The sequence below is a fragment of the Cavia porcellus genome, unplaced genomic scaffold (genome assembly GCF_034190915.1).
Source record: "Cavia porcellus strain 051 isolate PalLab524CR breed Dunkin Hartley unplaced genomic scaffold, mCavPor4.1 scaffold_16, whole genome shotgun sequence".
Lineage (NCBI taxonomy): Eukaryota > Metazoa > Chordata > Mammalia > Rodentia > Caviidae > Cavia > Cavia porcellus.
The window spans coordinates 51,274,462-51,290,745 of record NW_026947499.1 but is presented as its reverse complement, the minus strand read 5'-3'; the positions used below and the strand labels follow the sequence as shown (position 1 = coordinate 51,290,745).

The 16,284-nt window shown below is 41.4% G+C and overlaps 2 protein-coding genes across 2 annotated transcripts in view; one reads left to right on the top strand and one right to left on the bottom strand.

Moving 5' to 3' along the window:
* Nucleotides 1-16,284, bottom strand: part of Ubfd1 (ubiquitin family domain containing 1) — a 44,319-nt gene that overhangs the window by 11,080 nt on the left and 16,955 nt on the right. The gene's annotated exons all lie outside the window — the stretch shown is intronic.
* On the top strand, nucleotides 1,241-11,686 carry Ndufab1 (NADH:ubiquinone oxidoreductase subunit AB1). Its single transcript, XM_003477816.5, has 5 exons — nucleotides 1,241-1,443; nucleotides 6,258-6,380; nucleotides 8,888-8,975; nucleotides 10,588-10,687; nucleotides 11,551-11,686. The coding sequence occupies exons 1-4, from the start codon at nucleotides 1,276-1,278 to the stop codon at nucleotides 10,677-10,679; spliced, it is 471 nt and encodes a 156-aa protein (XP_003477864.1). The 5' UTR covers nucleotides 1,241-1,275; the 3' UTR covers nucleotides 10,680-10,687; nucleotides 11,551-11,686.

The following is a 16,284-nucleotide window of genomic DNA, read 5'->3' as shown; positions in this document are numbered from 1 at the left end:
TACAGGCAGCATTTATTGTTCTAAATGTTTTAATTTAAATCAACATCCTAGGGGCTGGGGATTTAGCTCAGCGGCATAAGGGCCTGCCTTGCAAGCAGGCAATCGTGAATTCGATCCCCGGTACCAATAAAAAAAGAAAAAGACAAAAAAAAATTAAATCAACATCCTAAAAAAAATCAACATCCTAAAAAAAATTAACATCCTGTTAGGACTGTAGCTTGCTTAGTACGCTGAAAATCTGGTTTCATCCCCAGCACCATGAAAAAAAGAAAAGCCAATATTTTGCTGATGTGTGCAAATTAGTGTACTTAAATGTTCACATCACCATTACCCCATTTTTGTTAGCTGTATTATTCATTCACTGTCGTTTGTTTGCTCACTAGTGGTGGGGATGAACTCAGGACCCTGAATATGCTAGCACTTTACTATCCATACATTGTCAAATTTCAAAACAGCTGTGGATGGTGGTAGCTCAGTCCTATAATCCTAACACTCTAGGAAGTGGTGGCAGGAGGATCACAAATTTGTGTCCAGCCTGTGCAACTCAGCAAGACCTTGTCTCAAAAAGGGCTGGGGATGCAGCTCAGAGTGACAGAAAAAGATTCATGCCAGGAAAAAAAAAAAAAGAATTAAAATACATATATTATTTTATCATATTTTCTACACGTATTAGCCAGTTTTATATACATATATACATGTACACATATACTATATGTACACTATATATATGTATATATACAAATGTAAAACGTATGTAGGGTTTTTGTTTTGAGAGGGGGTCTCACTATGTTGTCCAAGCTTGCCAGGAATTCCTGGGTTCAAGTGATCCTCCCGCTTCAGCCTTGGTGGAACCTCAGGCCTGCACCACTGTGCCCAGCTATTAGTCCTAGTGACACATTTAAATCAATCCTTTTCACATACTGGTTGGGTACTGTCTTGAGTCTGTTAAATTTTAATATGTATGAAAAGAATTTTGGCATCAAAACTTATAAGTAAATGTTTTCAGAACGTTTAGAAAAGGAATAATATAAGTTCCTTGTATCAGTGATTATTGCTTTAGGGAGAGACGTCGTTTGGGCTCTTAGTAGTCAGGCAGCCTTCGCCGCTAAACCTGGACCGGCCTGCACGCCCTCAACAGCGCAGTTCTTCCAGGAGACGCCAGAGGCCGCCATCGCCGGCGGCTGCTGACAGCACCGCTCTGTGCGTCGCCTGCGCGTTACCGGACCGGAAACCTGGGCGCAGCTACGGCGCCATGCATTCTGGGTCGGCGTAGCCATGGCGGCTCGTGTCCTTTCAGTCTGTGTCCGCCGCCTGCCCTCGGCCTTGGTGCCACCGTCCCGGCTCCCTACGCTGGCCCTGGCCCGTACACTCAGCACCGCTTTGTGTGCCGCGCGAACCCAGACGAGGCTCGGGGCGGCGCAGCTGGCTTTGGCTTTCGCACAGGTGACTCGTGGTGACTTTGGCGGGGCTTGGCAGGGGTCAAGGATCGGTCGCAAGGGGGTGGAAACGGGGGCGGGGCGAGGCTGCATTAACTGCAGACACGGGGGACCGCTAGCTTGCTCACCAAACCTTGATGCGAGGCTAGGTGACTTGGTGAAGAATTATTTGAGGGCCAGCTGACAGCTATTGCTATTAGACAAGCCTGGTAACTTTGCAGAGCCTCAGACAGAATTGAACACTAATTTCTGCTTGGTGAAGTGGTTGTGAAATGTAGGTGAGAGCGCGGCTAGAGCGTCTAATTTGTATGGTAGACTGTCAAAATACTATCGTAGTTGTACTGAAAATGGTAAATACCGTGATCACTTCTAGGGGAAGACTAGTAAGGTGCAAAGAAGCCACTTACCGTCTCGAAAAAGTTTTCTTGGCTTTCGGCTTTTTTCCCCTTTTACCTATTTCAGGCCCTCTAGAAGTAAAGATAGGAAACGGGTAGTGTGTACCTTTATTACTGATGCAGCCTATATGAGGCTGTAACCCCATGCTACTGGCACTGGCTCGGCCCTCAGTACTCCTTTTTTGGCAGTGATTTTTTAACTCTCACTGTACACATCACCAGGATAACAATTCCCTTGACTCTACTTCCACTTGCCTCTGATTTATTCCTCTGGGATGAAGCCCCAGCTTGGCTATGTGTTTTATGTTCTCATATGACCCTGAAGGTTGAAGCTAGTAAGATCTTGACTCAAAAAAGGTTAGAGGTGCAGCTTAGTAGTAGCGTGCCTGCCCTAAATTCAATCTCCAGTACAAAAAACAAAAACAGTTCTCTGAAAGTAGGGTTGATTAAATTTCAATTTCCTGGGCTTCGTGATGGTTTCAATCATGACTGCATTGCTACAGTAAAAAATGAAGATTCTCAGGCTAAATCAATCAATCTAAAAATCAAGTGATTCTTTGGGTAGCCAGTGGTGAGATTCACTGAGATTCAATGGATTAATAATTCAGAGGATACTGCCCCGTTGTTGTCTCAAACACATAATATGAGCCTTAAGGTTAAGGGTTAAAAGGACAGTAGTTAGGGGACACTAGTAGTTAGGGGTTAAAAGGACAGAGTTGCTGAGTGTTGAGTCTTTTTTTTTGTCTTTTTCGTTTTTATCAGTACCAGGGATTGAACTCAGACTGCCTACTTGCAAGGCAGGCGCTTATGCGGCTGAGCTAAATCCCCAGCCCCATGTTGGGTCTTGAGACTGATTTCAACATTAGGAAAAAATGTGAAGTGATTGTCCCTATTCTTACAGCACTGATTCTCAAACTTGGTTGTCCATACAGGTCGACTGAGCTAAAACAGATTCTGATTCAGTAGGTCAGGGAAGGGGCCTTACAGTTTCCATTTGCAGGGGCTTCCTCACATCTGCTGCTTGTGGGCCTTGGACCATGCTTTGAATAGCAAGGTGCTTGATGATCTTCTAGCTTTTGCTTGGTTTACATGTATGACAGAGGAACCACTTTATTTCTATTTCAAAGTAGTTCCACTAAGTTCATTCAAAGATAATGGAGATACAGTTATACAGCAAGCCATACGCCTGTTGAAGATTGTGATGTTCTTTGCTGAGGTTACAGAAGTGAACAATATGCAAGGTTTGTAGAAGGTATGAATGAGAGATCTTTCTTCCCAATTAGTCAGGCTTTGTGCTAAGTAAACATGATGTCAAGAAACTAGAAAGGTCAGAGATTGGCTCTGAGGTTTCTAGCTAAAGCCGCAGGTAGCAAGGATAGAAGAGTAAGAAGAGTTCTGGAGACAGGTGTGGGTTGTTTCTACACAGTTGGCTTTGAGATATCTGGGCAGAGCTGTCCAGCAGACAGATTGTAGAGCTGACCTTTCAAGCCATCCTCTGTGTTTCCCTAGGCAGAGAAGGACCCCAGTGGACTAACATAGATTCTGATGGGACTAAGTTGAGTTAAAATCCAGAGGCTATTCTTCCTGCAAACAGTGTCTTCTCTGATGTCTGGGGGAGGCAAATGATGTCATGTGTAATTGTTAAGTTGTTGGTCTTGGGGAAAAACAAATACAGAAATAGTGCATGCTGGCTGCTGGAGGGGTGTTTTTGCTCATTCTCTATTGTTTTGTGTTACTGATTTTTAACAGTAGAGGTCCAACAGAGAGATGCAGTAAGACCCTCTTGAGAGGTCATGGTGAAAGACCTGTGATAGGATACATACCTGTTTTCTGCCTCAGCTTCCATATCTGTAGAAAGAAGTATCATACATCTCACAGGGTTACTGTGAAAGCTAAGGAATGTATATAAAATGTTTAAGAAAGACAACAGAAAGCCAGGACCAATAAAGATACTGAAAGAAAAGGCGTAGAATCAAGTATACTGGGACTTCACCAAAGCAGAGGGTCACACTGGCCAGCTGTCATTATCATGGTCCTATGATATAATGCTAAATTGTACTTAATTATGCACATGTCAGTGTTCGGAGCCCTTTATTTCATCTCACTGATGTCTCACAATAATTCTCTTAAGTGTGGTACTGTTCTTTACCCCATTTTACAGATAAAGAAACTGAAGTGTGCAAAGATTAAGTAACTTGCCCAACTCCAGACAGCTAGTAAAGCTAGTAGGAAGATACCAGCAGCAGCAGTGTAATTACTGAGTGAGAGACTTCTTGCTGACAGCACTTTCCTTCCTCAAGCTGCCCCATGGCATCTGCTCATCCTACCTTGGCTCAGACTAGCTGGAGCCTTGCTTAACCTAACATGTGCTCATTGAGCACTTGCCAGGGCTGCTTGGGATAACGCTGACACCTAGTGGGTTGTGTGGTCAGTCATACACCAGCATACCCTCACCAGGCTCTTTTATTATTTTTTAATACTTATTTTTGATTTTTTGAGATGGACTCACTGTGTAGTTCAGCTGGCCTTGACCTCACTCAGTAGCCCAAGTAGGCCTCATATTTGCAGTGATTCTCCTGCCTCAGCCTCCCAAGAGCTGGGATTATAGGCATGTACCACCATACCTGACTATGCCAGCCCCTTTCTGCCTGAACACTGTTACTTGGCTATCTCCTCACTTTTTTCTCCATTTCCTGCTCATTCTGTCTCATGTCATTTTAAACATTTTTTCCATACTATTTGTGGCATCTGTTACATCCTTTTATTTATTTATTTGTTTTTGACACAGAGTCTCACTATGTAAACTAAGCTGGCCTCAACTCATGGCAGTCCTACCTCCGCTGCCTGAGTGCTGAGATTACAGGCATGCACCACCATGGCCCAGTTCTCAAGGTTTTTTTTTTTTTTTTATTTAAACAGAAAAACAGAAACTTTAATAATCAGATTTCACAGAACTAAGGAATGTAGCATATGATAAAATAATTCACTGGAAAGGCCTAATAGGAGAATAGAGGTGACAGAGTCAGTGAACTAGACAGATAAAATCAGCTTTTAAAGTTTTGACATTACCCTTAAGTAATTTCTTCTCCTTTATTTTTTTAATAGGGGGAGCATGAATACAATTCCTGTTTATCATCTTTGTTCATTTTATTTATGGTCTGAGAAATTCTTCTAGTTATTTTTGATAAGTAGATAGAGATGTGTCCCTATCAGAGTCTCATGAAGTAATCAGAAAGGAAAGGAGACCAGGAACTTAAATGGTGAGACACTGTCTTAAAAAACTACTTTGAAAGTACTTAGAAATATTCTAGACCATCCCTAAAATTCAATTAATCTCTTTGATTTGTTGATTGAGCCTGATTTTAATACTAAATTTTATTTTAAAAGTAAATATTTCATGATGCAGAGATACATATTTACTGGCTTGGTTCATTTCTTTATCAGTATTTTTCACAGCCTTTTTTGAGTCTCAGGGACCTAAGCTACAAGTCAGCTTTTTTTAATGGGAAAATGCCCTAAAAACTACAAACTGAGAACTTAAAAGTTAACTTCAGAACATAAACCAGTTTAGATTAAGGAATTCCATAGTGAGTAAAACTGCCAGATGCATGTTTTTTCTTGTTCTTTTTTACTCTCCCCATCTGTTACCCTTACCTTGTGGAGTTAAGAGCTCACCTCACATTCAGGAAGAAATATAGTCAGATCTCCACCCAATACCTACTTGAGTATCAAGCAGTATGAGACACACTTGAGATATTACTATCATGGTACTGACTAGGTGGCTTATCATGTAACTGTTGGCACTAAAATAAGCCTACCTGGAAGGGAACTAGATTGGAATGTGGTGACTGGGTTGGTGGACGGCTTCATTTGTCTAGGCTGAGATCAGCATAATCATCATTGAAGCCAATTTAGATAAATAAGGTAATTGCCGCTTGTGGTTGTCAGTTTGAGTTACCTTTCAGTGTTCCCTGACAACTCTATCCATGGGCTTGCTTGACTGACTGAGACAGTGTCTAACTATATGGTTCAGACTGGCCTCCTAATACAGGGATCCTCCTGCCTTGGCCTCCCAAGTACTGGGATTACAACCATGAACTAACATGTCTGGCTGTATATGATTTTAGTAGCTAAAGTTATAGTCTCACTCAGTAGGATGAATATTCAAAGCCTGAATGTCAAGCCCATAAGACAGTGGGGCCAGTCCTGGCTCTGAGGGGAAAGTAAGTCCATTTTGATGCTGTGGAACTGCCAGGGCTGACTACCCAGCCTGGTGAGTTGGTGTATCCTAATGGCCACATTTAGAGTCCAATGATGTGTGTTCTGTATATCCCTAAAAACTCCATAAAAGATAGCTTAGCCCGGTGCATTTAGTTAAAGGCATTTTGGGTTCAATGACAATGTTTCTTTTCTGCCCTTGCCCTAGGTTCCAGGGAGGATTCCACAGTTTTGCCGCCAGTATAGTGATGCACCTCCTTTGACATTAGAAGGAATCAAGGATCGGGTTCTGTATGTCTTGAAACTTTATGACAAGATTGACCCAGAAAAGGTAACTGTTGGTAGTTTAAATTTTTCTCTCAAGTTTTAATCACATGGTATGAAATTCAAAGGACAAAAAAGCATATTCAGTAAAAGGTCTCCCTGGCTCCCAGCCACCTATTTCCCCCTCTAAGAGACTGCCAATGTTACCAGGTTCTTGTGTATCTCTACAGAGATAATGTGTAAGAAGCACAGGGGTAGCTTGTTTTGCAAAATTAATTCTACAGTTCTAGTCACAAAGCAAACTGGACAAGAATTGAATTAAATTTCCCCATAAGGGGAATCTTAAGAACCTAACCACTGAATTTTAGTTGGTTCTCATCCATCTTGGTTTGTGATCAGAATTGTGGAAAGAATCAAGTCTGTAAACCAAAGCACCACCGTGTGCGTGCGCGCGCACGCACACGCACACACACACACACACACACACACACACACACACACACACACACACACAGTTATTTATCTCCCGTAAGATATACATAAGTAGGCTGAGGGCATCAGTCAGTTGTAAAATGCACATTTTACCATTTGAGAGGCCTGAATTTGATCCCCAACAAAACAGGTTTGCAGCAAAACCTGCAAGTGCTATTATACCATAAACAGTTGTTCTGCCTTTTTTAACTTAAAAAACCTCTTTAGGATTTGTATCATAGTGGTGCATAAAAATGGTTTCCTTTTTTTTTTCAAAATAGACAGGCTGTGCAATACAAGCTGTCCTTAAACTTGCTGTGTAGCCCAGGCTGACCTCACAGTTGGATCAGTCCTCCCACCTCAGCCTACCAAGTGGTGGGATTATACACATGCTCCATCACACTGAGGTGTAAAAAGTTTCCTTCTTTAAACCAGGTCTGATAGCACACACCTATAGTTGCAGGTGCTTGGGAGACTGAGGCAGGAGGATCAAATGTTCCAAGCAAGCCTGAGTAATTCAGTCTCCAAATAAAAAGCTGCCTTTAATACATAATTGAATCTGAGCTGGGTACAGTAGTACACACCAATAATCTAAGCACTGAGGGGGGCCAAAGCAGGAAAATTGACAGTTTAAATCCCACTTGGGGGATTTACTGAGACTCTCTCAAAATAAAAAATAAGGTAGGACTTTTGTTTGGCGTTTTTTGTGGTTATGGGCATTAAGCCCAGGGGCATGCTTTACCACTAAGCTATATCCCCAGCTGTTGATTTTTTGAGACAAGATCTCACTAAGTTGACCATGATGGTCTCAAACTTGTGATTGATCCTCTTGCCTCAGCTTGCCAAGTAGCTGGGATTACAGGCCTGTGCCACTGTCCTTGGCAAAAAAAAAAAAAAAATTGCTTTTCTAATGTACATTTTAAAGAATGCCTCCTGGTGATGGCTGGGTAGGGGGCAGGATTGAGGATGGAACCCAGAACCCTGCACATGAAGAGTAGGCACTCTACCATTGAGCTGCATCCACAGCCCCTTCCTGGTGATCTTGAAGGCAAAATTAAAAGAAGGATGATATAATCCCTTTGTAATCTGCAGCTTACAATAGTCTGCTTTTCCTTCCTTCCTTCCCTCATCTCTCTGTCTGTCTTTCTGTAGCACTAGGCATAACCCCAGGACTTCAGATGTGCTAAGGAAGCACTCTACCACTGAACTACACCTCTAGCCCTATAATAACTAGCTATCGTTTTTTTGTTGTTTGTTTGTACTCATTGGACTCAGTGTACTGATTGGACTCATGACCTTGTGCTTGGCAGGCATGCATTTGTGCTACTGAGCTATATCCACCCCTTCTCCCAGCTTTTTTTAAGAAACAAGAACTTACTGTCTATGCCAAGCTAGCCTTGAACTCACTGTGGAGCCCAGGTTGGCCTTGAACCTGGCAGACTTCTGCCTTAGCCTCCTGAGTGATGGGATGATAGGCCTGCACCACATCTGGGTTTAGTCTGCTACTTTTGAGGGAGAGAAATGCCACATCTAAGATGTGGAGTTTCAGGTCACAATAGTGCAGCAGGAAAACTACTTAGATGTCATGTGTAACAGTGATTAAAGAGCACAAGATGTGCTGCATGTGGTGGCACATATCGCTAATCCCAGCACTCAGAACCTGAGGCGGGAGAATCACTGCAAAAGTTCAAGTTCAAGGTCAGCCTGTAGCAAGACCCCAACTCAAAAAAAGGAAAGAAAAGACATAGTAATTGATATAATATAAATTTGTTCATTAGCTCTACATTAACAAAGTTGAACAAATTAACACAAAGCACACTGTATATATGCCAACACCAGTGAAATATATAATGGTAGTTAAAGCCTCTATATTTTAAAAAGAAATCTAACCTGCTGTGGTGGCACACACTTATAATCCCAGCACTCAAGAGCTGATGGTTCGAGGCCAGCCTAGACTACATAGTGAAAGGGTCTCGCAACAAAACAAAACAAAGCAAAGCAAATCTATATGATGATTCAGGGGTGTTGTATGTAGTAGCCCTTGTATGTTGGGAAGGAAGTAGTTTCATGTACTAAATTTTGTTTGGTGTTCCTTTCTTGCAGCTCTCAGTAAATTCGCATTTTATGAAAGACCTGGGCTTAGACAGTTTGGACCAAGTGGAAATTATCATGGCCATGGAGGATGAATTTGGTAACATACACAGGCTTAATCTTACATATGCATGTTACGGTTCTTAATTAAGGTGATTTACTGAAAGAAATACTGGGAACCTGAATTGAAATCAGGTATTATTAGAAACAGCATCCACTCCTCACAACATACACATTTCCTCACCTACTATAAAGGAAAGTAAATACTAGGGACAGTTCAGCTCAGCAGATAGTCCACTATGGAACTGCAGGTTGAGTGACCAGAAAATGCTAGAAGTACAGTACTTAGATTCCTAGGATGGGTTCTAAAAACAAGGGCAAAAGCCTCACCTAGACAAACTCTGATGACACTTGAGACCCTCACATTGCCCTACTTGTGACACCATCAGGTACTTAGAAATAGGCTTTGTGAGGACACACACAGCCCTCTGGCCTTGGTCTCACCTAGTGCCTTAATTGCATACTCTAAGCTGTCTTTGTTGGGCACTGTTTGTTGTGCAAATGACACTTTTATAAAAACGACATAGTTTATTTCTAGGTAGGCTGCTTGAATAGGGAACCCAGGGACTTCTGTGCTACTCTACAGAGCATAGCTTCTGGGGACTTAACTCAGCGGTAAAAGTGCTTGCCTGGCAAGCATGAGGTCATGAGTTCGATCCCTGGTACCCTCCCCCTACAAAAAACAAGTAAAATTTGTCATAGGTAGGGGCTGGGGATATAGCTCAGTGACATAAGTGCCTGTCTGGCAAGTGCAAGGTCCTGAGTTTGATTCCTGGTACAAAAAAAAAAAAAAAAAAAAAAAATTCTTCACAGATGAAGCTGTGACATTTGTCTAGTAATTAAGAGTACCAGGTATGGTTGGAGCTTAGACATGTATGAGCCTGAACAAGTAACTCTGTCTCCAGCTGTAAAATGAGAGTGACAAGAGGTAGAAACCTCAAGACTCTGAGTGCTGTGAGAATTAAGGAAACTTATGTGTAAATAATACTGAGCCAGAGTAATTCAGTAAATGGTAACTATCAAAATCCAGCTTTCATAAAAAGGAATAAAATACAATACATATTTCAACATGGATGAACCTTGAGAACTTGCTAAGTGAAAGAAGCCAATACAAAAGACCACACGTTGCATGATTCCAGGAAGTGGCAAAGCCAGCCAGGCATGTTGGCACAAAAATAAAAAGGAATAAGGACACATTCAGTGTGAAGGTCCTGGGTTCAATCCCCATTACTATTAAAACACACACACACACACACACACACACACAGAGAGAGAGAGAAAGAGAGAGAGAGAGAAAGAGAGAGAGAGAAAGGTAACTCCACAGAGACAGGATCAGTGCTGGCCAGGATTGGACATCATGAATAGTGGCTACTCTTGGGCACCTGGTTTCTTTTTAGGGTTGATGAAAATGTTCTGCGGGGATTAGATATTGGTGTTACTACAGTCACAGAGTTGTATACTTTAAAAGGAGTTGTCTGTTGTTTTAACTATGAAAAAAAAAAAACCCTCACTGGCTCACAACCTAAATGGGATTTCAGATTGCTGCGAATTTCTGGGTACTGTTGTAGGTGTTCTGGAAGTGTTAGGTGTTATGAGTCTGAAAGGCTTGCTTTTTCTATACTCACATCTCACTGTAAATTTTTTTCCTTTAGGGTTTGAAATTCCTGATATAGATGCAGAAAAGTTAATGTGCCCACAAGAAATTGTGGATTACATTGCAGATAAGAAGGATGTATATGAATAAAATACCAGGTAAGTAATCTCTTATAGAAGTGTTCTATAGAATTAATCTGTCTATTCAATAAATCAAAAGTTAAGAAAATAGGAATGCTTGACAGAGATTTTCACTAATTATAAAACATAGGCTGCCTATACTTAACTGTATCTGCCACTTGAAGGGTATCACGTTAATGATTTTTTTGTTTTTGTTTTTTTGGGCCATTTTCCTTTTTATTGGTACTGGGGATCGAACTCACGACTGCCTGATTGCAAGGCAGATGCTTATGCCGCTGAGCTAAATCCCCAGCCGCTAGTGATGGTTTTTATTCTTACGTGGGCCCAAAAGGAGTCATTTCTGGGCAGGGATTCCCTTGATACTAGCCCTTCTTAAAGGTAGAGTCTGACACAAAATACTAAACAAGATAACACAAGAAAACAGACCTTTCCTTGTTAAGTCTGGCCCCCTGTCCAGGAAGTTGAGATGCCTGGCTTCTCCTGAGGCAGGTAGCCTCAGGGGTAAGAGAATGGCCCCTGGAGTCAGAGACCCAAATTGGTCCTCGCCTCTGCTGTGTGCCTGGTGATCTTGGCAGACTGCTTAGCTTTTTAAAATTTCTTCACCTATAAGATGGCAGTAATAATAGGGCTTAGCTGGGGCTTTTTTTTTGAAGCTAAAATTAAATAGTGTATGTGTACTGCCTGATATAAAGAAGCCTCTCAATAGACATTAACTATTACTCAGGCTCCAGAATAACAAAATGATAAAACTTCTTAAATTAAAATACTGTGTAGTATCTATATATGTAGTTACACTGGACCTAACCTCTTAAAAAGATGTCACTTAAAGGTCACTAACTGTACAGCAAAAACAAACACTGAACCTATTTTGTTGTTGTCAGGCTCGTTTTCCTCCCAGAAGACTCCAGTGATACTGGCGCTTGGAAGTGAGTGCATTTTGTCATCATCAAAGCAACTGTCAGACTTATATTTAAGTTGTCTTGTTTTTGCCCTTTGAAAATAAATCATTAAAACCAACATTTTTTCTCATTCTTCTTCAGTAGTTATAAAGTGCCTTTCTATACTGACACTGGTTAATATTTCAAAAATGTATCTGAAAAATAAAATTATCTGATTGTCTAATATTCATTCATGTAACTTTTCAGGCAGCATACTTGAAATAAGTTTCTTTCCCTGCTTTCAGTATAAGGAATGAATGTATTCATGATAAAAGAACTTTTTATTCCATAAGCCATTAGATTATCAGCTGTTACTGGTTGATAGTAGTATCTGAAACTAGATGTTTCATCTCTTACCTAATGATCTCTTTCCCTTTTTTAATGGGCGAGTTTGAGATAGGGTCTCATTATGTAGTTCTGGCTGACCTCAAACTCGTGGTGATCCTCCTGCCTTTCAAGTCCTGCAATTACAGGCATGCTACCACACCTGGCCTATATTAATAGAATTTAATAGTTTTGGAACATGGGAGGCTCTCTTTTCTTTCAGGTCATCTTGGCATTGTGTCACACATCAGTATCGATTCTGCCTCTTGTAGGACTGTGTTAGCTCCTTGGGGTTAATGTAGGTAACATACATATTTTCCCTAGGTTTTGATAAAACTTAGCTTGAGTCATGTTATAAAATGATTGCTCTCCTTTTACTAAAATTTGTAGTTTGTAGGAGAAGGGAACTAAGGGCCTGTGGTAGGTAGTATCGGGATATAAGTCAATGGCATAGCACCTTCTTGGCAAGCATGAGGTACTGAGTTCAATTCCCTGCACAAAGTCTAGATATAGGTAGGATCAGTGAGGCTGAGCAGCTGAAGTAAGGCACCTTCAGTGGACAGAACTCTCTGCCAGAGGGATGAGATGGTAGAAAGGCAGGAGTCAGCCCTGGGATTGGGTTCATTCACACAACCACTTCCCTTCCTGAGGTACCAATGGGGTTGGTTCCTTCTCTGTCACCTCTAGTTATTCCTAGCCTGTTACGTTTATTCTCTTCTTTTTGGTCATAGAAGACATTCATGGGTATACTATCCCTTTTTTCCCTTAATATTTAACTAGATTCCCTGAAAAACTAACAGAGCAAGCTGGGCGTGGTGACACATGCCTGTAATCCCTGCACTTGGGAGGCTGAGGCAGGAGGATCATTGTGAGTTTGAGACCAACATGGGCTACACAGTGAGCTCAAGGTCAGCCCAAACTGTATAGTGAGACCTTGTCTCAAAACAAACTCTAAAAGAACTTAAGGAGTGTTGTCATTTACATTGAGGACTGCATTTATTTATTTTTTTTAAGACAGGGTCTTGATGTGTGGTTCAAATTGGCCTTGAACTCAGTGATCCTCCTGCCTCAGCCTCCCAATTGCTGGGATTACAGGTGTGCACACCATGCCCAGTAGGCTGAGTGCTTGTTGGGCATCAGTGACACACTAGGAAACCAAACAGGCTGTATGAGATTCCTTTGATTGAAATGTACCCTCGTTTAACATTTGGGGTACTGTAGTGCTATTTCTCCAATTTGTTCTATCAATTTAAAATCCCAAGGTAGTAGAACATTTTGCCAAAAAACATGTCTTGTTTCTGCCAAAGATCACTAAGTCTAGCAGTACTGCCAGTAGTGACTGCCTTACTAATCCAAAGATACACCTACAGTGGCACGGTCCACTCACATGTCTCTGTAGCTGTCGGAGGTGCCGGGGGGCTGGTTCCTTCTCTGTTATCCTCAAATCTCTCCTGGCCTATCATATATTATTCCGTTCTTTATGTTTCCTATTGCATCATTGGTGCTTAATAAGCACTGTGAAGAAGCCAGATGAGGAAAAATATTTACTGGATCCCACATACTACAGATAATTCATTGGTAATATAATCTGCATGAGTACATGGACATCAGACAGCAAGGACTCTGCTCTGAGAACCCACTGGCATGTTCTTGGAGACTCCTATGACATTCAAGGTGGGCAGCAAACTGGCCAAATGTAGCATTCTCAAGATGAAAGCAGTTGTATACAAGTAATCTCTAGTAGCTTCTGAGGTCTGTGTGTCTATAACAGGCCATTCCCTTTATGAGAGTGACTCTAGCCATTTTCCTGTACCTCTAGCTCCATCACTCCAGTCTTCTCTGCTGCCAAAATAGCAAGTATATTCACTCAAAACCGGAGTGTCTACCACGTGTCCAACATTGCCAGCTCTTGAGTATACAAGGTGGAATAGTACACATCTAATATCAAGGAACTCACTCTTTAGTAAGGGAATTTTTGTGACAGCATCACATCATGCAAGAACCACTCTGTCCTGCACCTGCTGTGATGCAGTGAGAAGGACATGTCAGAAATGAAGTATTGCCAAAATCATGTAAGCTATCCTGACCATGAGGGAACAGATCCAGAAGGTGAGACAGTTTTAGCAAGCCTGGACTTTTATGTCACAAGAACAGCAACATAATTGTTCTACATTGAAGATGAGAGATAAGCTTATTCTCAGGAGATGTATACTTAATATTCAGAAATGAAACATGTCACTGCTTTCAAATGTTTCAGGGAAAAAAAAGCTGCTAACTGGTTAACTGATGTATACTTGAATTTCTAGCACCAATAGCCAAAAAGAAAGGCAGAGGAGGGTATTTTTTATTTTTTGACACAGGTTCTTCGAATAGTTCAGGCTGGCCTTGAACTCATAGTGATCCTCTACTTCAGCCTTCACAGTGTTGGGATTACTGGCATACACCACTGTACCTAACCTCTTTACCAAAATGCTAATGATCATTACTGAGTTATGACAAATACAAGGGTTTATTTTTGTTACTGTTTTCTAAATTATAAGTAATGTAAGTCTGTAATCCCAGCACTTAGGCTGAGGCAAGACTGTGAGTTTGAGTATTCACCTGAAAACGCCTGGCTTACAATGAACGCAGGTTATGTTCAAATGTTTGTGGAGACAGGACTAACAGGCCAGTAAAAGCCTCATCTGGGACTTGGGGAGAAAAAGTTCTTTCCTGTGGGACTGCTAGTCTGGTAGGCTCTGTCAACAGCAAAACGGAGCCAGGAGTTAGATGGCCAGGGTACACAACAGCCTGATCCGCACACCTCTACTAGACTGAGTCTGACACTCAGGATTTTCCAGTAGTAAGAGCCAAATTCCTTTGCTTAAGTCACATGAACTCAGTTTGTCACCAAAAACCATGATACGGCTTCATCGTGAACCATGGAGTTAAGTCTTGGACCTGGATGTGGGAACAGAGCGATATTGAACACTGAATAAGAAAACTGCTCTTTGGAGGGACTAGCTCCCTGACAGGCCTTCTCAGGACCACTGCTCCCCTCACCATAAGAAACAGACAGGCAGGACAACTTACGAGATGAGAAGACGGGTCACAAATGAAAAAATTACAAATAAACAGGGGAAAAGTTGGGAGATGGCTGAGGCACTACACATGTGCCTATCTAGCATGTATGGGATCCTGGGTTCAATCCTGTTTTGGGGTATGTATATGTGTACACACACACACACACACACACACACACACGAGTAAATTACGTGTGTGTGTATATACATATATGTATGTATTTTTTTTGGTACTGGGGATCAAACACACAACCTCGCATTTGCCAGGCAGGCACTTACGCCACTGAGCTAAATCCCCAGCTGAATTACTTTTAAAGTGAGAGAAAAAAGCCAAGACTAGTAAAAGTTAAAAGGGTATTTTAAATATGTAAGACTAGATAAGGATTTTACGTAGGATCATTAATTAGAAAACAAATACATTTTGATTTATTTATTAGATGATATGACAATACTAGTTTTCTTAGCTGAGACAGTGGTACTGTGGTAAAACATCCTTATTCTTGGGAGGTGCATGCTAAAATATCTGATTCCTGGTACCAGATAGTGAAGGTTCACACTCTGTATTTGTCAGATGTTTCAGAAAAAGTCTGCCTAGAAGAAAGCAAAGATGGCTAACATTTTAACAACTAGTAAACCTATGTGGAAGGCATAAACATGTTAAAAATATTAACAGTGTATTTCAGCTTTCTGTAGGTTTGAAAGTTTCCAAACAAGGGGAAAATGAAAGTTTTGTTTAAGGGGAAAGAGGGTAAAAATAGAAGCAAGAAACTTGAAATTCAGAGTTGTAAAAGGGTAGACAGTAGAAACAGACAAGAGAAAAAGCAAGCTAACAAAGCCTCAGAAAAAAGTAGCCCTGGTAAACTACACAAAGCCAAAAACAGTTTGAAAAGGTAGGAAAAGCCTGAGGGAGCAGAATTCCCAGCTGCAAGCAGCCAAGCATGTGGGCAGTGGTCTCCTGGATAGGAAGCATCTCATTCCTCTTGCCTGACTACCTTGAACAGAACTCTCACACAAGGGTGGGGAAACTGGCCTCTTGCCCTAATGACTCATCTGGCTGATGGATCTCCAGTGTAAAACAGATTGTTCCCAAAGCACAGAAAGTATCAGACATCTACCAACAGTATGGTAACACATTCATATTGGAGTTTATCTCATTCTCCATCTGAGGTGATGCAAATATCCTGTTGGTTTTACATTGCCTGAAAGAACGGCTCAGAATTGGGATAAAATCCAGAAGTATCCTCTGAACAGACAGAAGGTTCTCTACGCGGCATCAGATGTATACCACATG